This window comes from Mustelus asterias, chromosome 13, assembly GCF_964213995.1.
Source record: "Mustelus asterias chromosome 13, sMusAst1.hap1.1, whole genome shotgun sequence".
Taxonomy (NCBI): domain Eukaryota; kingdom Metazoa; phylum Chordata; class Chondrichthyes; order Carcharhiniformes; family Triakidae; genus Mustelus; species Mustelus asterias.
Genome location: NC_135813.1, coordinates 31,234,551 through 31,258,545, shown reverse-complemented (window position 1 = coordinate 31,258,545; position 23,995 = coordinate 31,234,551). Strand labels below are relative to the sequence as shown.

Below are 23,995 nucleotides of genomic sequence, written 5' to 3'. Positions count from 1 at the left end.
CTCCGTTGGCCTTGGGCAGGATCTTACGAGCCTCGGGCGGGCGAGGCAGTAAACTTCTGTCATTCATTTCTTCTTGAGATTCAGGATGTAGAGTCCAGACAAGTATTGGAGAGAGAGCAGTGAACAAGTATTGCAGATAGAGCGGTGAACAAGTACTGGGGTGAGAGAGAACAGTGAACAAAAATGGACAATAATCTGTCAGTTGGAGTATAATGTGGGTAAATGTGAAATTGTCCATTTTGGCAGGAAGAATAAATTTATTATCTAAATGATGAGTGATTGCAGAGCTCTGAGATGAAGAGGGATCTGGGTGTCCTGGTGCATGAATCACAAAAGGCTGGTATACAGGTACAGCAAATAATTAGGAAAGCTAATAGAATGTGATTGTTTATTTTAAGGGGAATTGGTTATAAAAATGGGGAGGTTATGCTTCAGTTGTACGGGGCATTGGTGAGACCACATCTGGAGTATTCTGTACAGTATTGGTCTCCTTATTTAAGGAAAGATGTAGGTGAGTTAGAGGCAGTTCAGAGAAGGTTTACTAGATTAATACCAATAATGGACCAGTTGTCTGCTGAGCAATAGTTGGAGAGGTTAGGTTTGTATCCATTAGAGTTTAGAAGAGTAAGAGGTGACTTGATCAAAACCTTGAAGATTCTGAGGAGTGTTGACAAGTTGGATGTGGAGAGGATGTTTCCTCTTGTCAGAGAATGTAAAACTGGGGGTGTCCTTGCTTAAAGATAAGGGGTGACTCATCTAAGAAGGAGAGGAGAAGGTTGTGAGTCTCTGGAACTCTCTCGAAAGGCAATGCATGCAAAATCTTCGAATATTTTTAAGGCAGAGCCAGATAGATTCTTCAGTAATGAGGGGACGAACGGTGCTCAGAGTTAGGCAGGAATGTGGGGTTGATGTTACAGTGAGAACAACCATAATCTTATTGAATGGCAGAGCAGACTCAGGGGGCTGAGTGGCCCACACCTGCTCCTAATTGTATGTCTGTGTGTTCCTATGTTGATAGGTAGAGAGGGAGTGAGGGCAATGAACAATAGGCAGAGGGAGAGAGAGAGAGGGCAATGAGGCCCAGGGGGAGAGAATGGGGCCAATGAGCAAAGGGCAGGGAGAAAGTGTGAGAGAGAGCAGTGTGGGCTGAATGGCTTCCTATGTTGTGCAATTTTTTAACTGGTTCAAGGTAAATGTGCCTATCAACGCAATACTACACCGTGTGTCAAATTCCTAAATGAAAGAGGAAGTTCAATTATAAATTACATGAAAGCTCCCCAACTACCTGCTTCTTGTTTTAGTGGCACGTTTTCAGCTGCAGCCAGTAGAACCTTTAATCACTCTGGTGTATACTGAGTGTGTTCGCAGTTTTCCAGCACCTTTTGATTCGATGAAAATGCTAAACGGCTGATAAAATGAGCCCGGGCCAATGACCCGTAAAGCAAGTGTATGCAGAGCTTAAATAAATTCAGTACTAAAATAAAAGCAAAATACTGCAGCTGGAAATCTAAAGTAAAAGCAGAAAGTGCTGTAAGAAAGGCTTGTTTGAGTTGGGGGTGTGGTGGGGGGGGCGGGGTGAGGGGAGTGATTAAAGTCTGAAAAAATTAGTTTCCTGCCTTCAACCCTCCCATTTGCAGCTTTAAAGGAGGTTAGACAATGGGTGAATGGCCAGAATCTCCAAGGAAGGGGAATAGGTTGCTACGTTAAATATGATAATAAGGCAACATGCCTCATAGTCATTCAGTTTTTCAACTTCACTCCGATCGGCCATGTTTTCTGAGCCACAGCTGCCTTATCGAGACAATGATTTGGAGGATTCAAGAGGTGAGAGCGTTTACACCCACTTTCCTTGCCAGCCTGAGGGTCTCGACTGACTTTCCACTCTGAGGACTCAAACCCCACCACAAAGCCCATTATCTCCCCATTCCCACCCCCATCTGGCCTCCAATCCCATCATTACACCAGGCTTCCGATTATAGGGCGGCAGAGTGATTAGCACTGCTGCCTCACAATGCTAGGGAGCCGGGTTCAATTCCAGCCCTGGGTGACTGTGTGGAGTTTGCATGTTTTCCCTGTCTTTGTGTGGGATTTATTTCAATATATTACATTTTGCGATGACGTTTAGTGGGGTTTTCCATCTGCTCTGCATGGTGCTGAGCTTGGTGCTACCTTCGTTATTTTGGATTGGGACTAAGGGAAGCCCATGAATGGGGGTGCTCCAGTTTCCTCCCACACTCCAAAGATGTGCTAGTTAGGGGGATTGGCCATGCAAATTTGCCCCCTAGTGTCCAAAGGTGTGTTGGTTAGGTGGATTGGCCATGGTAAATGTATGGGGTTACAGGGATAGTGTGGGCTGGGTAAGATACTCTGCCAGAGTCGGTACAGACGCGATGGGCCAAATGGCCTCCTGCACTGCAGGGATTCTATGGTTCCCCCGTCATGGAGTCACAGCTCACCTGATCATTTAAGGACTTTGTTACTCATGAGACTTCCCTTAGTCCCAATCCAGAATAATGAAGGTACTTAAGCTCAGCACCATGCACAGCAGATAGAAAACCCCACTAAACTTCATCTCACAGTATAATATATTGAAATAAATCCATGGCTGACTTTTAGCAAGCCTGGTCTAATGCTCCCGCTCAATATGTAAGTGGCATATTCGAGCGGCACGGTGGCACAGTGGTTAGCACTGCTACCTCACAGCGACAGGGACCTGGGTTCGATTCCGGCCTTGGGTCACTGTCTGTGTGGAGTCTGTACATTCTCTCTGTGTCTGCGTGGGTTTCCTCCGGGTCCTCCAGTTTCCTCCCACAGTTCAAAAATGTACGGGTTAGGTTGATTGGCCATGCTAAATTGCCACTTAGTGTCAGAGAGACTAGCAGGGTAAATACATGGGGCTACGGGGATAGGGGCTGGGTGGGATTGTGGTTGGTGCAGACTTGATGGGCCGAATGGCCTCCTTCTGCACTGTAGGTATTCTATGACACCAATTCTGCAGACCTCAGGTGTCTGTTCTGCTGTTTGGCCATCGGACAAGGAAATCCACCTGACTACTTCTTGGTAAATGGGTTGTGCATTTACAAAAGTACTTCTGCAATTCCTGGGTATTACTTGCTTTTCCCAACACCCTCACCACAAATTGCATTTCTGTAGCACCTTTAAGATAGTAAAACATCCCAAGGCACCGCACAGAGGCGGTAACAGAGAAAATTTGAGTTTGAGCTATTTAGAGCGATATTTGGACACATGACCAAACGCTGAAGCTGACGGCTGAAGGCAAGGATGCTAGTGACAGAATGAAAGAAATCAGGGATGTGGAAGAGGCCTGGGTTGGAGTAACACCAGGATCTTGAAGTGTTCCTCCCAGGTACTGGCCTCAGTATATCCATTTGCTTTGATTTGCAGCTCAGTGCATGAAGCCTGCACTATGGATGCCAACAGTGGCACAGTGGTTAGCACTGCTGCCTCACAGCGCCAGGGACATGGGTTCAATTCCCAGCTGTGTGGAGTTTACACATTCTCCTTGTGTCTGCGTGGCTTTCCTCCGGATGCTCTTGTTTCCTCCCTCAGTCCGAAAAAGAACAAAAGAACAAAGAAAATTACAATGCAGGAACAGGCCCTTCGGCCCTCCAAGTCTGCACCGATCATGCTACCCAACTTAACTAAAACCCCCTACCCTTCCGGAGATCATATCCCTCTATTCCCAAAAATCGTGCTGGTTCGGTGATTTGGACATGCTAAATTTTCCCTCAGTGTAACCGAACAGGCGCCGGAGTGTGGCAACTAGGAGATTTTCACAGTAACTCCATTGCAGCGTTAATGTAAGCCTACCTGTGACACTAATAAATTAGCTTTAAACTTTAAAAACAGCACTGGTAAAATTCAGTAAGAGCTAAAGATTTGACTGTGCACAGAGTGTAGCGGGGAACCAAAAAGGAATTGCCTCCGAGAATATTGAAAAGAAAATGCGGCCATTTAACAGAAATCCTAAATAAATGTAATTGGAAAGTACAGAACCATGGGTCGAATCACTCAATCCTCATTAAAAAAACTAACTTCAAGTGGCAGTTGTTTAGACAATGAACTAAAAGTTTTCTTGGCTGTCGGACAGTATATAGAAAGCATGCCAGCGAGCATTTCAGAAAGATTATTTTCAGATTCACTGATCAAAGCGCAATCACTTTTCACTGTTTCAAGTTGTATATTTTTTTTATTCCCTTCAAGCCATTGACCCGCCCAGAGACCTGAGAGTCGGGGAAATTACAGCAAGTGATGCGCTCATTTCGTGGAAGCCTCCACAAGCTCGGATCGATGGGTACATTCTGACAGTGGAATCTGAAGATGGAAGACCACAGGTAAAGTCCCGCTTTGAATTGAATGCTGGGAGTGACAGTCCGCCATTCTTGTGCTCACATTGACTTTATTCACTGGAATTGGAGAAGGCGTGAAATTCAACTCACTGCTGTTCAGAATCAAAAAGAGCAAGGCAGAATTTTCAGCACCAAAATAAAGGGGAAAGCGATAAAGCATTGGGTAGACTTCTGTACTTAAGGCCTGGGTGTTCAGCATCTCGGACCTCAAATTTTTATAGAAATTATAACACAGAAACAGTCCATTCTGCACCGCCAGTAGCCCTGATCCCACATGACTGCCACATATCTCTTTGTTCCCTTTTCCTTGAATCACTTCTTAAATGTTGATGCGGGCTTTGCGTCTGTGTCCAACTATGCTAATGTCTTCCATAGCCTCACAATCCTCTATTTAAAAAAAATCCTCCTCCCCTCTGTCCTATATCTCTCACACTTGGGTGCATCAAACATAGAAAATAGGAGCAGGAGAAGGCCATTCAGTCCCTCAAGCCTGTTCCACCTTTCAACTAGATCATGGCTAATCTTCTACCTCAATATTATTTTCCCACACTATCCCCATAACCCTTGATATCTTTAAGTATCTAGAAATCTATTGATTTCTGTCTTAAATGTATTCAATGAATGATCCTCCATAAACCTCCGTCCTAAATGGCCTACCACTTATTCTGAGACTATGGGACAGGATTTTCCGCCCCCATCCCCACAGAGGCAGCCCACCATTAGCTGTCAGCAGGATCTTCTGGTCCCACTGTTGTCAATGAGGTTTCCTGCTGCTTACACCCTCCGCCGTCGGCGGGACCGGAAGATCCTGCCAAAGTAATGGCCAGAAAATTACAGCCTATGTCTCCTGGTTCTAGACCACCCCCTCCAGCCAGAGGAAACATTCTTCCTGCATCTATCCTGTTGAGCTCTGTAAGAATTTTGTAAGCTTCAATGAGATCATCCGTTAATTCATCTAAATTCAAGAGAATATAGGTGCAGTCTCCTCAGTCTCTCCTCATAGGTCAATCCTGCCATCCCAGGGATCAGTCTGGTGAGCCTTTGTTGCACTTCCTCCATGGCCAGTATATCCACCCTTAGCCAAAGACCAAACTGTACACATTCACCTCACAAAGCGTTACACAATTGCAGCAAGACTTCTTTCCTCCTCTACTTTAAACCTCTTACAATAAAGGCCACTTGCCTTCCTAATTGCTTGCTGCAACTGCATGTTAGCTTTCAGTGACTTAGGAACAAGGACACCATTTGAACATCGACACTTCCCAATCTCTCACCGTTTAAGAAATACATTGTATTTCTGGGGGTTTTTTCCTACCAAAGTGGACAACATAATTTTTCCACATTATATTCCATCTGTCATGTTCTTGGCCACCCATTTAGCCTGTCTAAATCCCCTTGAAGCCTCTCTGCATCCTCCTCATAACTCACATTCCCACCTAGTTTTGTGTCATCAGCAAGCTTGGAAATATTACAATGGATTCCCGCATCCAAATCATTGGCATAGATTGTGAATCGCGGGGGCCCAAGCATTCATCCTTGTTGTACCTCACTAATCACTCATCTTCCAACCTGAGAATGACCCATTTATTCCTGATCTCTGCTTCCTGTACTTTGATCAATTCTCAATTCAAGCCAAGGTATTAACCCTTATCCCATGTGTTTTCATTTGCTTACTAACCTCTTGTGTGGGACCTCATCGAAAGCCTTCTGAAAATGTAAATACACCAAGTCCACTGGTTTCCTCTTATATATTCTACTAGTTACATCCTCAAAACACTCTAACAGGTTTGTCAGCATGATGGGGCCATGAAGCGGGGAGGGGGAGGTGGAAGGGGGGGTGGTCATGAAGAGGGGCATGATGGCAGTCTGAACTGGGAGGTTCATGAAGGGGTGGATCACGAAGAAGGGGGGGGTGGCATGAAGGGGGGGTGCTCATGGCCGGGTTCATTACCCATTGGGAGGATCCCAATGTTCGTGATCGTTATTGGGGAGGGTGTTGAGGAAACATGCCTTCAGTGGGGGGAAGGTCCTTTACAAACCACTTCAAAGCGCAAGTGAAACCACAGACTGTCAATCAGGGTTAGACTCTGTCTACACTGGTGTCAGGATTAATGGGGTACTTGAAGTGCAGTCAACCATGAAGGAAGATCAAAATAAACACAGGTGGCTGGAGGACGATAGAAATCCATTGATCTGGCAGCTGAATCATTAGCAAGGTAATGCACATTGAATTTATTGCAGATCAAAGGCTTTAAGTGCAATGGACAGTGCTGCAAAGATTTCTCCTTGCTGGGAAGCCTCAGTAAATCAAAGCTGTGTGCAAATATTGGGGCTGAGTGCACACTGGGCATGGTGGAACCCCACTCACCAAAGGTGAAATTGACATCTCTCTGTCAGTGGATTTCAAGGGGGTCTGCTCACACCTGCAGCTTCTGATAGGGGGAAAGGGAAATTTCTACTGTGGAATGGAGTGCTGAGATGATTTAAAATCCTGCCAGGTGACCAGGGAGGGGTGGGGGAATGGAGATGAAAGTAACCTGGACACTTCAGAATTTTCACCACTGACGGGCAGAAATTGATCACAGGGCTGCCTGAAATCACCGTGCCAGGGTAATCTTCAGGTCTGCCAGGGCTAGAAGGGGCTGTCGAGCCACAACACCCCATCCAGGCAGAGAATGGCAAGGTCAGCCCCTTGCCCCAACCCAAGCCCACCCAAACCCTAGGACCCTTGAGAGACTATTCCACAGTCTGGCAGCAGCAGAGGGGCAAATTGTCACTGGGCCTATCTTCTTGATCACCTTCAGGGCCCACGGCACCAAGCCAGGATGTCAGTATCAGGGTGCCAGGAGGCAGTGCACTGTTGGCACTACCAAGGTTCTTGGCTTGACGAGAGGCTGAGTGGGGGTGGGGGATTTTATGGGGGAAGGGGCCTGAATGGGGGTCTGAGGAGGGCTGTGGGGTCTGAGGGGGGAAGGGGCCTGAATGGAGGTCTGGGGGGGTGGGAGATGAGTTGTGGGGGGGTCTGAAGGGGAGAGGGCCCGAGTAGGGGTCTGAGAGGAGAGGGGATTGAGTTGGGAGCCTGAGGGAGGAGGGAAGCTGGTTACCTGTAATTTGTGGGTGGGGGGGAAAATGCCCTCTTTGGTGAGGGATTGGTAGTGCTTCCCTGGTTAGTGGGGAGAGAGGGGGGCACCATTGAATTTTGGGGGGGAGTGGGGCTGTCTCCGAGCGTGGAGATCGGGTCGCCCTTTGAAAATGGCAGCCCGGTCTCGGAACAGTGGGACTGGCCAGCGGGTTGCCCACGACGAATAAATTAGCATCTATCGAGTGGGAGAATCTCAACTCATAGACGCTGCTTAAGCCAGTGGGTAACCCTCCGGCTTTCCCCCTGGCGTGGGCACTTAATCTCAATGCGGGAGAATCACGGCCTTAGCCATTTTTTGGGAAAATTCCACCCATGATCTTAGTGTAACCATGGACATATCATGAGGAACTTTAAGGCCTGTGAATTGTTCCTCAGTGGTTAGAAATGTTGGGCCACTTGAACAGTCAGATATCTTTCTTTGTGACAAAAGCCAGGTTTGTGTATTTGGCTACTTTTTTATTACATCTCAACTAATCTATAAATCTTATACTGTTCATGTGTATATACTTAACATCAAAGTAAACCGTTCTTTTTACAATGCGGTTTTTTATTTTAAATTGTGCAACAGAAAGTTGAATACTTTGGAGCGGCAGACACCTCATACCACATGGGCCAGCTGGCTCCATCCGTGAAATACAATGTGAGACTCCAAGCCTACGCAGGATCAGAGAGAAGCAATGTGATCGAAACCACCTTCACAACAGGTATGAGCAGTCTATCAGTGAGCATGCAATTATATTGTTACTTGCATTCTTAATCAGAAACAACTGAGTATGGATATGGTCGCTCTGTCTTATCACTCCCAGTTCTCTGAACTTTCACCCTATCCTTCAATTATTCCCAAGTCCTTCTCCCTTTTAAATATATCAATTGAATCTACATCTGTGGAATTTCGCATTCCTTGCCAATAGGGAATTGCTTAACACATAAATAATGTCACCATTTTTAAACTTTTAAAACTATATGTACTATCAGCCAACTTAAAGTACTTTGCTGAACTGTGCCTGTGTATTGTTCAGTTGAAACCTCCACAAATGTAAGCATGATTTGACATGGTTATTAATGTTGGTTGTATTAAAATCTAGTTATGCAACACCATTTTTAAAATGATCATCCTTGTTTGCAAATCCCTCAGTGGGATTGTCCCTCCCTATCTCTGTAACCTGCTCCAGGTCCAGAACCTACTGAGTAACTCTGCTAAACTCTACGACATCCCGAATTGTAATTGCACCATCCTTGGTGGCCATGCCTTCAGTTGCCAAGCCCCTCTGATCAGGAATTCCCTCACTTCCTCCCTCGCTCTCTCTCTTCCTCACACTCTCTCCCTCTTGTCCGCTCTCTCTCTCACATTCCCCCTCACACATTCCCTCTCACACATTCCCTCTCACACATTGTCTCTCACATTCTCTCTTGTTATTTATTTCCTTCTCACTCTCTCACACACACTTTCTCACTCGCGGACCGGAATCTTCCCATCCCACCCGCCACAGGAATTGTATCAGGGAGGAGGGGGGTGGGGGCGGACCATGCAAAGGTCCATTGACCTCGGGCGGGATTTTCCGGTTTTGGGCCAAGCGATCCCACCCTCTCTCTCACACACTCTCTCACACTCACTCTTTCCCACTCACTCTCTCCCACTCACTCTCTCCCACTCACTCTCTCCCACTCACTCTCTCCCACTCACTCTCTCCCACTCACTCTCTCCCATTCACTCTCTCCCACTCACTCTCTCCCACTCACTCTCTCCCACTCATTCTCACACTCCTCTCACACACACTCTCTCCCACTCAGAGTCTCTCGCACTCTCTCTCTCTCTCCTACTCTCTCTCTCCCACTCTCTCTCTCCCACTCACTCTCTCCCACTCACTCTCTCCCACTCACTCTCATCCCACTCACTCTCTCCCACTCACTCTCTCCCACTCACTCTCTCCCACTCACTCTCTCCCACTCACTCTCTCCCACTCACTCTCTCCCACTCACTCTCTCCCACTCACTCTCTCCCACTCACTCTTTCCCACTCACTCTTCCCACTCACTCTTTCCCACTCACTCTTTCCCACTCACTCTCTCCCAATCACTCTCTCCCAATCACTCTCTCCCACTCACTCTTTCCCACTCACTCTTTCCCACTCACTCTTTCCCACTCACTCTTTCCCACTCACTCTTCCCACTCACTCTCTCCCACTCACTCTCTCCCACTCACTCTCTCCACTCACTCTCTCCCACTCACTCTCTCCCACTCATTCTCTCCCACTCATTCTCACACTCTCTCTCACACACACTCTCTCCCACTCAGAGTCTCTCGCACTCTCTCTCTCTCCTACTCTCTCTCTCCTACTCTCTCTCTCCTACTCTCTCTCTCCCCCACTCACTCTCTCACCCACTCACTCTCTCACCCACTCACTCTCTCACCCACTCACTCTCTCACCCACTCACTCTCTCACCCACTCACTCTCTCACCCACTCACTCTCTCACCCACTCACTCTCTCACCCACTCACTCTCTCACCCACTCACTCTCTCCCCCACTCACTCTCTCCCCCACTCACTCTCTCCCCACTCACTCTCTCCCCCACTCACTCTCTCCCCCACTCACTCTCTCCCCCACTCACTCTCTCCCCCACTCACTCTCTCCCCCACTCACTCTCTCCCCCACTCACTCTCTCCCCCACTCACTCTCTCCCCCACTCACTCTCTCCCCCACTCACTCTCTCCCCCACTCACTCTTCCCCCACTCACTCTTCCCCCACTCACTCTTCCCCCACTCACTCTTCCCCCACTCACTCTTCCCCCACTCACTCTTCCCCCACTCACTCTCCCCCACTCACTCTCCCCCACTCACTCTCCCCCACTCACTCTCCCCCACTCACTCTCCCCCACTCACTCACCCCCACTCACTCTCTCACACTCACTCTCTCACACTCACTCTCTCACACTCACTCTCTCACACTCACTCTCTCACACTCACTCTCTCACACTCACTCTCTCACACTCACTCTCTCACACTCACTCTCTCACACTCACTCTCTCACACTCTCACTGTCACACACTCTCTCATTCTTTATTTTCTTCTCACCCTCTCACATTATTTCTCACTCTCTCACATATACTCTCTCTCCCACTCACTCTCTCCCACTCACTCTCTCTCCCCCACTCACTCTCTCCCCCACTCACTCTCTCCCACTCTCTCTCTCCCACTCACTCTCTCTCCCACTCACTCTCTCTCCCACTCACTCTCTCTCCCACTCACTCTCTCACCTACTCACTCTCTCACCCACTCACTCTCTCCCCCACTCACTCTCTCCCCCACTCACTCTCTCCCCCACTCACTCTCTCCCCCACTCACTCTCTCCCCCACTCACTCTCTCCCCCACTCACTCTCTCCCCCACTCACTCTCTCCCCCACTTACTCTCTCCCCACTCACTCTCTCCCCCACTCACTCTCTCCCCCACTCACTCTCTCCCCCACTCACTCTCTCCCCCACTCACTCTCTCCCCCACTCACTCTCTCCCCCACTCACTCTCTCCCCCACTCACTCTCTCCCCCACTCACTCTCTCCCCCACTCACTCTCTCCCCCACTCACTCTCTCCCCCACTCACTCTCTCCCCCACTCACTCTCTCCCCCACTCACTCTCTCCCCACTCACTCTCCACACTCACTCTCTCACACTCACTCTCTCACACTCTCACTGTCACACACTCTCTCATTCTTTATTTCTTCTCACCCTCTCACATTATTTCTCACTCTCTCACATATACTCTCTCTCCCACTCACTCTCTCCCACTCACTCTCTCCCCCACTCACTCTCTCCCCCACTCACTCTCTCCCACTCTCTCTCTCCTCACTCTCTCTCTCCCACTCACTCTCTCTCCCACTCACTCTCTCTCCCACTCACTCTCTCTCCCACTCACTCTCTCACCTACTCACTCTCTCACCCACTCACTCTCTCCCCCACTCACTCTCTCCCCCACTCACTCTCTCCCCCACTCACTCTCTCCCCCACTCACTCTCTCCCCCACTCACTCTCTCCCCCACTCACTCTCTCCCCCACTCACTCTCTCCCCCACTTACTCTCTCCCCACTCACTCTCTCCCCCACTCACTCTCTCCCCCACTCACTCTCTCCCCCACTCACTCTCTCCCCCACTCACTCTCTCCCCCACTCACTCTCTCCCCCACTCACTCTCTCCCCCACTCACTCTCTCCCCCACTCACTCTCTCCCCCACTCACTCTCTCCCCCACTCACTCTCTCCCCCACTCACTCTCTCCCCCACTCACTCTCTCCCCCACTCACTCTCTCCCCACTCACTCTCTCACACTCACTCTCTCACACTCTCATCACTATCACATTCTCTCTCATTTTTTATTTTCTTCTCACCCTCTCACACTCTTTCTCACTCTCTCACACATACACTCTCTCCCACTCATTCTCACACTCTCTCTCTTCCTCTCACACTCCCTCCCACTCACTCTCTTTTCACTCTCTCTCCCACTCTCTCATACACAGTCTCTCTCTCACACTCTCACATACTCTCTCTCACACTCTCTCTCACTCTCTCCCACTCTCTCTCACTCTCTCCCACTCTCTCTCACTCTCTCCCACTCTCTCTCACTCTCTCCCACTCATCTCTCGCACTCTCTCTCTCTCCACTCTCTCTCTCCCACTCTCTCTCTCCCCCACTCTCTCTCTCCCCCACTCTCTCTCTCTCCCCACTCTCTCTCTCCCCCCCACTCTCTCTCTCTCTCCCCCAATCTCTCTCTCTCTCCCGCACTCTCTCTCTCTCTCCCCCAATCTCTCTCTCTCTCCCCCACTCTCTCTCTCTCCCCCCCACTCTCTCTCTCTCTCTCCCCCACTCTCTCTCTCTCTCCCCCACTCTCTCTCTCTCTCTCTCGCCCCCCCCCCCCACTCTCTCTCTCTCTCTTCTCTCTCTCTCTCTCCCCCCTACTCTCTCTCTCTCTCTCTCCCCCACTCTCTCTCTCCCCCACTCTTTCTCTCTCTCTCCCCCCACTCTCTCTCTCTCCCCCACTCTCTCTCTCTGCCCCCCCCACTCTCTCTCTATCCCCCCCCCACTCTCTCCCACTCTCCCCATTTCTCTCCCACTCACACACTCTCTCCCCCACACTCTCCCACTCACACTCTCTACACTTCGCTCCTCTCCTTTAAAATGATTCTTAAAATCTACCTCTTTGACTAAGCTTTGGTTCGATATCCCAGTATTTCTTCATATTGCTCAGTGTCAAATGTGGGTTTACAATGCCCCTATGAAGCATCTTGGAACGTTTCATTGCATTAAGTATATATGCAAGTTGTTGTTATAAAACATCACTCATAGAAAACAGAAAAAAAAAACCTCACGGGAGGCTATTTGGGTCATCACGAAAATAGACATTTCACACTGCAGTGTTGGCGGAATTACATACTGCTTCCCTTTTATCTGCAGGTGGCTCCTTGTACCCATTCCCCAAGGATTGCTCTCAGACGTTGTTGAATGGTGAAGCCAATTCCGGACTTCATACCATTTTCTTGAACGGAAATCGCTCTCTGCCACTTCAGGTGTACTGTGACATGACCACTGACGGAGGTGGTTGGATGGTAAAGTGACATTTTTATTTACAGGAAACCCATGGAGGTGAAACTACTCCTCTCGATAGCTTTAATGCAAACATTGATGCGGGCACAAAGCAAAACATTCAATTCATGAAGAGCGACAGGAAGATTTTCACCCTCATCTTTGTGGACATGACAACTGTCAAATCCCACTGAAGTTGTTAGTATGAAAGCTAGAGAAAGAGAGATTGCCTAATGAATTATATTCATTGGAGTTTAGGTGAGTGAGAGGGGATCTCACTCATAAAATTCTAACAGGGTTAGACAGGGTAGATTCAGAAAGAATGTTCCTGATGGTTCCCAGAACTAGGGGTCATAGTTTGAGAATAAGAGATAAACCTTTCAGAACTGAGATGCGGAGAAATTTCTTCACCCAGAGGGTGGTGAATCTGTGGAATTCACTACCACAGAAAGTAGTTGAGGCCAAAACGTTGTGTGATTTCGAGATGAAATTAGATATAGCTCTTGGGGCTAAAGGGATTAAAGGATATGGGGGGAAGGCGGGATTAAGATATTGAATTTGATGATTGGCCATGATCAAAATGAACGGTGGAGCAGGCTCGAAGAGCCGAATGGCATATTCCTGCTTCTATTTTCTGTTTGTACGTGAAGTAAAAGTGAAGTAAAGTTTATTTATTAGTCACAAGTAGGCTTACATTCACACTGCAATGAAGTTACTGTGAAAACCCCCTAGTCACCACACTCTGGCGCCTGTTCGGGTACACTGAGGAAGAATTTAGCATGGCCAGTTCACCTAACCAGAACATCTTTGGACAGTGGGAGGAAACCAGAGCACCTCAAGTGAACCCACAAGAACATGCAAACTCCACACAGACAGTAACCCAAGCCGGGAATCGAACCCGGGTCCCTGGCACTGTGAGGCAGCAATGCTAACCAATGTGCCACCATGCCACCCTATTAATTCATTGAACAGAATATATTGATGGACTGCTTACTTTACTGATAGACACCCTGTGGATGATGTGTGATTCTGAGGATATTCAATTATAGTAGGGGTGTTATCAGCAAGGTGTGACCGGAGATTGTGACATTCCCCATAGGGAGTGTCTACCCCACAATGTATTACAAGAAGCCAGCAGCCACAATAGCGCTGCCCTCGCCAGCTATATTTCTACAGAGAAACATGAGGGAAAGAAACTAAAAAAATTAAGCCATGAAAATATTAATTCTGAACAGAACAAATTTACTAAATGTTTTGAAATATTTGAAGACATTTTTTTAAAACAATTGTTTTTGAAACTGAGAATTTGAGTAAAAGGCCATAGTGCCACCTAGTGTAGGATGACTGAATGGTAGCTATAGTAGGCAAGGCAGGGATTGAATCACTTAATTTAAGTGAGACAAATAGGTGATACTTTTCCATGTTACTAACTATCACATGCTGTGATGTTACAAATATGCAACATCATAAGTATAGAATCATAGAATCCCTACGGTGCAAAAGGAGACCATTCGGTACATCGAGCCTGCACCAACAACAATCCCACCCAGACCCTATTTCCGTGACCTCATGTATTTACCCTGATAATCCCCTGACACTAAAGGGCAATTTAGCATGGCCAATTAACCTAACCTGTACATCTTTGGACTGTGGGAGGAAACCCACGCAGACACGGGGAGAACGTGCAAACTCCACACAGACAGTTACCTGAGGCTGGAATCGAACCTGTGTCCTTGGCGCTGTGAGGCAGTAGTGCTAACCACTGTGCCACCGTGCAAAAGGAGCAGATGCAAGTCATTTAGTAGGCTATAGATGACCAGCCAGATGAACTCAATGAGAATGCTCATTATTCACCTCCAAGAACTTAGACGTTCTTAGTTGAACAATTTTCTATTTTTTCAATGTAATGGAATCTAGGTAAGTGGCATTTAAGATGGTCTATTTGGAGCTTAGCAGGAACACTACAGTGCTTCAGAGGAACAGTAATCATAGTATAATCAATAATCAGCAACCCTGCCATGAGGTCCATCCCAGCAAATCAATCCCAGAAAGAAAGCATGTTCTTTGTAATCTTACATCATTCTTATCAACATGCTGGCATTGGTGAACAAAATCTTAACAGGGAGAGTTTTCCTGTCCCGCCCACCACTGGAATCATAGCGGGTGGGGAGGCGGATCATGCAAAGGTCCATTGACCTCAGGCGGGATTTTCCGGTTTTGGGGTGAGTGCAGCCAGTAAAATTCCACCCAACATGTTTGTATGACATTCCTTCATTCAGTATTTTAATGCAGTTGTTCACCCATTTATTTTTCTCCACTGAAGTAAGGGTCCAGAAAGTGTCATACAAACATCATGGGAAATCATCCCCTCAGAAGGCAGTGGCGTAATGGTATTGCCACTAAACTAGTAATCCAGGGACCCAGAGTAATGTTCTGTGAACCCAAATTCAAATCCCACTATGGCAGATGGTTGAATTTGAATTCAATAAAAATCTGGAATTAAGAGTCTACTGGCGACCATGAAACCATTGTTGATTGTCGGGAAAAATCCATCTGGTTCACTAATGTTCTTCAGGGAAGGAAATCTGCCGTCCTTACCTGGTCTGGCCTACATGTGACTCCAGAGCCACAGCAATGTGGTTGACTCTTAAATGCTCTCAGGGATGGGCAATAAATGCTGGCCCAGCCAGCGATGCCCACATCCCATGAACAAATAGCAAAACAATTCTGAGCTGTAACTTCCAGACTTCATAGAATCATAGAATCCCTACAGTGCAGAAGGAGGCCATTCGGCCCATCGAGTCTGCACCGACCACAATCCCACCCAGGCCCTACCCCCACATATTTACCCGTTAATCCCTCTAACCTACGCATTTTAGGATTCTAAGGGGCAATTTTTAACCTGGCCAATCAGCCTAATCCGCACATCTTTGGACAGTGGGAGGAAACCGGAGCACCCGGAGGAAACCCACGCAGACACGAGGAGAATGTGCAAACTCCACACAGACAGAGACCCGAGCCGGGAATCGAACCCGGGACCCTGGAGCTGTGAAGCAGCAGTGCTAACCACTGTGCTACCGTGCCGCCGTGCAGACTTTGGTCTGCAGTTCAGTTGCTTGACAGGTTACAGAGACTAACTTAGTGCTGTGTTGTGCACCACAGTGGAAGAACAATTTTCAACCCAGATCCTTTCACACTTGCAAAAATATAGATGGATTAGCCACGGTAAATGTGCAGAGTCACAGGAATAGAGCCGGGGTACGGGTCTGGGTAAGATGCTCTGTCAGAGAGTCAGGGCAGACTTGATGGGCTGAATGGCGTCCTTCTGCGGAGTAGGGGTTCTTTGGTTATTCTACTGTTCTCTGGTAATTCCAGAAGTAACATATGTGAGACATATTGCAGCTGTCTAAAATCTTACTGATCTTGTGAAACAAAATAAATTCTAGGTGTTCCAGAGACGTGAGAATGGCAAGGTCGATTTCTTCAGAAACTGGAAGAATTATACCAATGGATTTGGCAACCCATCTGATGAGTTTTGGTTAGGTAAGAGTGGCATGCCGAATACTGCATATTTTACTTTGCTCTCTCGAAAGGGAGACTTAACTTTTTCTGATTTCGTTTTCCTGGTACCTTCATTGACAATGACTGGACGGCATGAATGTTTTTACAACAAAATGGCAGAATAATTTTTACTTTCCGAAACATATTTCAGACCCAATGGAATGTTTAAAATATATTTAGCAGACTTGTATCCATCTTTCATGTCAATGCAAAGCTAGTTTTGATATGCATTGTTGCAAATAAGCCCATAAGATATAGGAGCAGAATGAGGCCATTCAGCCCATCGAATCTGCTCCACCATTCAATCATGGTTGATAAGTTTCTCAACGCCATTCTCCTGCCTTTTCACCGTAACCTTTGATCCCCTTACCAATCAAGAATCTATCTCTGTCTTAAATGCGTTCCATAACCTGGCCTCCACAGCCTTCTGTGGCAATGAATTCCATAGATTCACCACCCTCTGGCTGAAGAAATCCCTCCTCATCTTGATTTTAAAGGGTCATCCCTTTACTCTGAGGCTGCACCCTTGGATCCGAATCTCTCCTACTAATGGAAACATCTTCCCCATGTCCACTCTATCCAGGCCTTTCAGTATTCTGTAAGCTTCAATGAGTTCCCTCCTCATCCTTCTAAACTCCATTGAGTACAGACCCAGAGTCTTCATACATCAAGCTTTTCATTCCCGGGATCATTCTTGTGAACCTCCTCTGGACCCTCTCCAAGGCCAGCACATCTTTCCTTAGATATAGGACCCAAAATTGCTCCCAATATTCCAAATGTGGCCTGACCAGAGCCATATAAAGCCCCAGCAGTACATCCCTGCTTTTGTTTTCTAGTCTTCTTGAAATGAATCTAACATTGCATTTTACAGTAGACCAGTTGGCTGCCTGACTCCAATATGCACTGAAGTACAGTGTGTATACTTTTCAATAGACCCAGTGTAACTACAACCTGATTTGAAGCCACAGTCTAAAGGTTTACAAGTGGTCTACTGGCTTCCACAGGCCTTTGGAAACTTGTTTGGCAATGCCTTTAATCTCAAGAGGAAGTTGGAAATTAGTCTGAGTTTTGTTTTCCGTTTACGCATATCGGGTCCTGATGATCAAAATCCCAAACTCATTATCAAATCTACTCTTAAAACCAGTTGCTAGAAGACAGGTGACAGAAGCAATGGTTTTGTCACTCCCATATTTCATCCTACCTGAAACTGGGTCAAATGCTTAGAGTCATAGAGGTTAACAGCATGGAAACAGGCCCTTCGGCCCAACTTGTCCATGCCGCCCTTTTTTAAAAGCCCTAAACTAATCCCAATTGCCCGCATTTGGCTCATATCCCTCTATACCCATCATACCCCTGTAACTATCTAAATGCTTTTTAAAAGACAAAATTGTACCCGCCTCTACTACTACCTCTGGCAGCTTGTTCCAGACACTCACCACCCTCTGTGTGAAAAAATTGCCCCTCTGGACACTTTTGTATCTCTCCCCTCTCACCTTAAACCCTCTAGTTTTAGACTCCCCTACCTTGGGAAAATATATTGACTATTTAGCTGATCTGTCTCCTCATTATTTTATAGACCTCTATAAGGTCACCCCTCAGCCTCCTACACTCCAGAGAAAAAAGTCCCAGTCTATTCAGCCTCTCCTTATAACTCAATCCATCAAGTCCCGGTAGCATCCTCGTAAGTCTTTTCTACACTCTTTCTAGTTTAATAATATCCTTTCTGTAATAGGGTGACCAGAATTGCACACAGTATTTCAAGTGTGGCCTTACCAATGTCTTGTACAGCTTCAACAAGACATTCCAACTTCAATGTTCTGACTGATGTTTCTCGTTTAAGAAAAGTGAGAATCAACAGTGCGCAGAGTAATCCTCAGGAATCCCTCTGCCACATACCAACATTGAAAAAGTCAATTTTCTCCCTGTTTAAATGTAAAGGAGAAAGCAACCCTACAACTCAATGCATGGAATTCTATTGGATATTGAAGTTGAAGTGTTATTGAAATAGGCAATTGCGATACGTCCATTGGATACGTCCTCATCATGGAGGTTTGAACAGGGATGTCAAACAAATGATGTCAACTTACATATCACCAGTAAAACATACCTGTTCTCAAGTGACAACTCCACTGCTGTACTGGGTATCCACGGTGTCTAGTTTACACCTTACATGTACAAGGGTTCAATCTGAGCCTTATGATCAGTGGGTTTGTATTCCAACCAGTGTGCATTATACATCTTGTCATAAACTGAGGATCTCTCTTTCATAGAAACAATAACCAATAAATGTTTCAATTTAAAGAAACTGAATAACTGCCTAAATTAGTCAAGAGTTATATTTCCTATTAATAGCAGAATTCTATTGACTCCAGTCACAGCTACGTTCTGTTGGGTTGAATGGGGGATTAGAATGACCCTTATTTAGTGTAACATATTTTTATTGGATGCTATTTAGTGTAACATTTTGTATCGGATGTTATTTAGTGTAACATGTTTTTATTGGATGTTATTTAGTGCAACAAGTTTGTATTGGATATTATTTAGCATAACATTTTGTTCATAAGTTCGTAAGATATAGGAGCAGAATTAGGCTATTCAGCCCATCGAATCCTCTCCCCCATTCGATCATTGTGGTGAACCATCGTTGGTTCCCACTGTGGGATTGTTCTAATGTTGTTGTTGGGTTGTTCTAATGTTGTTGTTGGGCTAGGGTGGGATTGATACACCTGTGGTTGTTACTGTTGTGGCACATCCCAGTCGGGCTCCGCCTCCTGGGAGAGGTATAAGACCCCCTGCTCGGGCGGGACCCCTTCAGTCTGGGATAGTGTGTTAAAGTTCTGATAGTTCCATTGTTAGTTAATAAAAGCCGCCTTTTACCGAAGCTTTGTGCCTCGTGTCCAATTGATGCGCATCAATCATGTCTGATATTCTTCTCATCCCCATTTTCCTGCCTTCTCCCCATAACCCTTCAACCCATTACCAATTAAAAATCTGTCTAGCGCCTCCTTAAATTTACTCAGTGTCCCAGCATCCACCGCACTTTGGGGTAGCGAATTCCACAGATTCAAAACCCTTTGGGAGAAGTAGTTTCTCCTCAACTCTGTTTTGAATTTGCTACCCCTTATCCTAAGACTATGATCTCTCATCCTTGTATCGGATGTTATTTAGTGTAACATTTTTGTATTGGATGTTATTTAGTGTAACATTTTTGTATTGGATGCTATTTAGTTAACATTTTTGTATCGGATGTTGTTTAGTGTAACATTTTGTATCGGATGTTTTTCAGGGCTTGAAAATCTTCACAAGATTACAGCACAGGGTCATTACCAACTGCGTGTGGATTTCCGAGATGAGGGAGACTCTGTTTATGCAGTTTATGACAGGTTCCTTGTCTCTGACTCCAAAAGCCGATACAAACTGCATGTTGGAGGGTACAACGGAACTGCAGGTAAACTTGAGATTTCATCTAAGAATGCTGAGGAGACAAAAATAAATGTGAACCATTCTCAAGAAAAGTCCCCATCCAATGTTGGGTCACTCGGTCCAAGCTACAAGTGATCTAGGTTGGAGAGCAGTGCTATGTTGGATCACAATTTTGTACCACTTTGATGTTTAGTGCATGTTTTAAAATTCTGTTTTGCTGCTCAGGTGATTCTCTGTCTTACCACGATGGCCGCCCTTTCTCCACGAAGGACAGGGACAATGATGTGGCTGTTACAAACTGTGCTCTGTCTTACAAAGGAGCGTGGTGGTACAAGAACTGCCACAGAGTAAATCTGAATGGGAGATATGGAATTCGAAGCCATAGCCAGGTACGTAAAGAGGGGGTGACTATTCCCAATGTTAATAAAGCATGTTTGCTGTCAAATCCATTACAGGGCACCACTGAGTGTGAGCATTTATGTATCTAAATGCCGTTCAGTTCCTTTTCCAATCAAAGAGGACAATGTCAGATAGGAGAGCTGGGTAAATTCAGCATAATGTGCTACTCTGCCTTCTTCCTGGTTTCCCCAAACTTGTGGCCTGGATGTTCCCCCTGGACACATTCTAGAGGTTCAACTTGGAAATGCACCCATACTTCTGCCTATCTTGTCAATGTCAAGTTATGCCCCAAGTATCCTTCTAACCTCATTAAGATACTCCCAAACTTGAAATGGACATAAATGGATCACAAATTGGTGTACATCACTGTAAAACCTGAAATGGTTCCCTGATTGCAACAGCTTTTACATTCCAGCAAATTGTAATGAGATTCACACGAGTGAATACGCATACTTTGAAAATGTATAAATGCAAATAAAAAATAGATAGATTTCAGGGAGATAGATTTATTTCAGGAAATAACTTTCATACTTGTCTAGATGAGTACAGCTCCAAGAACACTCAAGAAGCTCAATACCATCCAGGACAAGGCAATCTGCATGAATGGCACCCCCTTAAACATTCACTCACAATAGGGGAAGTGATGGCCTAGTGATACTATCGCTCGACTATTCATCCAGAAACTCAGCTGATGTTTTGGGGACCTGGGTTCGAATCATGCCACGGCAGATGGTGGACTTTGAAATCAACAAAAAAAAATCTGGAATTAAGAATCTAATGATGACTATGAAACCATTGTTGATTGTCGGAAAAACCCATCTGGTTCACTCTGTCCTTTAGGAAAGGAAATCTGTTGTCCTTTCCCGATCTGGCCTACATGTGACTCCAGTGACTCTCAACTGCCCTCCAAGGGCAGCTAGGGATGGGCAAGAAATGCTGGCCAGCCAGCGATGCTCATGTCTCATGAATGAATAAAAAACTGCCACCATCTCCAAGTTCCCTTTAAAGTCTCACACCACCCTGATTCAGATGCATATCGCTGTTCTTTTACTGATGTTGGGTCAAAAGTCTCGAAGTCCCTTCCTAGGAGCAATGTGGGTATACCTACATCATGTGTACTGCAGTGTTTCAAGAAGGCAGATCCAGGACAATTAGGGATGGGCAACAAAAGCTAGCCTTGCTAGAGACACCGATGAAAAAATAACATATTAATTCTGGAATACTTTATATGGATAATTTGACATATATTATGTGGTTTGCGCAGCATTCTTTGGAGGAGCAGGTGGCTTAGAACGTATGGCCCCTTAAGCTCTCTCCCATGAAGGCTAGAGTTTTTCTCAGGTCATGTTTGCATCTATTGTAGACTAACTGCCTAGAAACTGATTGCTATGATCAGACAATAACTTTTTTTATCATTGTAAGATGTGACTATGAGGCTTGTAGAAGATTAACTAGATGGATCTTGGTCTTTACTCATCTACCTATTCCTATGTTACTATGTTCCTAAGTGTGACCATAAGATGTAGGATCAGATGTAGGCCATTCGGCCCATCCCTGCATTCACATTACATTTAATACTCTGTGTTGTAAGTCATCTTGCTCAAGGATTGAATTTCATTTCAATTTTTTAAACAGGGCATTAACTGGTATCATTGGAAGGGTCATGAGCATTCGATTGAATTTGTTGAAATGAAACTGAGACCACACAACTTCAGAGATGCACCACAGAGAAACAAGAGGGCACAACAGCAGCATTAAGTAACCAAATCAGCCATCAACAATAAAGGTTCATAATGTACAGAAGCATCACTAATTTAGTTCACAATCGAGTTACTGTGTAACATGAGCCTTGCTAGCAAGGTGCCCTCATCTTACATGGATTTAGCTCCACTCAGTTTAAACACCAAAGATAATTAACATAGGTTGTTATTGCTTTTAGGGTCATAGCTTTATGTATGTTGCTCGGAGGGTGGGGGTGGGCTTTATATGTACATCATTACGCCTGCACAGACATCAAGAGTGTATTGTTTGTGTCTTTGTTCATCGTGTTGGGGGGTATATTGCCATGGCAACAGACTGACCAGTTGTTATTAAAAGGTTAATGTACAGAAGCTTCATGTTTAACCATCAAATATATAAGCTGACTGTTTAAATGTGGGTGAGGAGTTTTAACATGGAGCTCCATATTTGTGTGGTCCTTTACTGAAAGAGAGGTATTGTTTGAAAAAGCACAAGTTGTTTTTTGCCATAGGTTCGCAATTTCAGGTACCTTGTTTCAAACGAAAATCAACCCAAAGGTTGATTCTGTTAATAGATAGAACAGTAATGTATATACACTAAACTAGAAGCCCTAACAAAGGCCACTTTCACAAAGTTTAATTTGCTCCCTGGGATAGGACAATTTTTTTCTCAGTAAATCACCAGTCACACACACACAAAAAAATACATTATTCAATGTACTTTTGTGAGTTATTTTTCCTCGTAGGAAGTTATGTCTGGATTGTTTGAAACAATCACAACGCTTCCGTTTATTTAAATGGCACGGATACTGTGCTGAAATAAAAGGGAAAAATAATGAAATACTTTTAAGGAATTCTATTTTCAACGTAAGTGTAAAAAGTAATATTTTTGTCTTTCAAATGTCCACAACCAAAAAAGGTTTTTTTTTTCTTCCCGATTTATATGATATCCTTACCTTGGAAAGGTGCGATCACCAGAACCCAATGATACAATACCACTAAAATTGTGATATGTGTTTGTAAAATAATGAGTGTTTCTCACATGAATAATTTCAATGTACGTTTCTGTGTACTCCTAATTAAATAAAGTCATGGTGTTTTAACAAATTTTTGCTCAGAGCTTCTTTTTTGTAACTGATCAGAGGAAGGTGGCAAAGGTATGGGGGGGTGGGTGGGGAAATGTCCAGTGATCCATTGTGGGTCTGTGTAGTCTCCTGGTTCTCACCTGATTGCCTGAGGGAATAGGGAAATATTTGTAGAGTTCTGTCCCAGATAGGCGGCCTGTTTCTTTTTCAACTTAGAAACACAGAAAATAGAAGCAGAAGTTGGCCATTCAGCCCTTCAAACCTGCTCCTCCATTTATTTTCACAGAATCCTGACAGTGCAGAAGGAGGCCATTCGGCCCATCGAGCCTGCACCGACAACATTCCCACCCAGGCCCTATCCCTGTCACCCCACATATTTACCCTTCCAGTTCCCCTGACATCAAGGGGCAATTTTTTTAGCATGGCCAATCCACCTAACCCGCACATCTTTGGACTGTGGGAGGAAACCAGAGCACTCAGAGGAAACCCACGCAAACACAGGGAGAACGTGCAAACTCCACACAAACAGTCACCCGAGGCCCAATTAAACCCGGGTCCCTGGTGCTGTGAGGCAGTAGTGCTACCATTGTGCCACCGTGCCGCCGTTGATTTTGATCATGGCTGACCATCAAACTCAATATCCTGATCTCACTTTTCCCTCCATATTGCATGATCCCTTTAGCCCCAAGAGCTACATCTAATTTCT

The 23,995-nt window shown here is 45.7% G+C and overlaps 1 protein-coding gene across 10 annotated transcripts in view; it reads left to right on the top strand.

The window, feature by feature from the left end:
- The window catches only part of tncb (tenascin Cb), a 360,962-nt gene extending 337,657 nt beyond the window's left edge, over positions 1 to 23,305 (top strand). For all 10 annotated transcript variants that reach the window (XM_078226647.1, XM_078226655.1, XM_078226653.1 and 7 more), the window contains 7 exons: positions 4,225 to 4,355; positions 8,081 to 8,216; positions 12,954 to 13,105; positions 16,529 to 16,625; positions 19,930 to 20,091; positions 20,292 to 20,455; positions 22,101 to 23,305. In XM_078226647.1, coding sequence (XP_078082773.1) covers positions 4,225 to 4,355; positions 8,081 to 8,216; positions 12,954 to 13,105; positions 16,529 to 16,625; positions 19,930 to 20,091; positions 20,292 to 20,455; positions 22,101 to 22,223 — 965 coding nt within the window. In that variant the 3' untranslated portion in view covers positions 22,224 to 23,305. The remainder of the gene's footprint in view (positions 1 to 4,224; positions 4,356 to 8,080; positions 8,217 to 12,953; positions 13,106 to 16,528; positions 16,626 to 19,929; positions 20,092 to 20,291; positions 20,456 to 22,100) is intronic.
- The last annotated feature ends 690 nt before the right edge of the window (positions 23,306 to 23,995 follow it).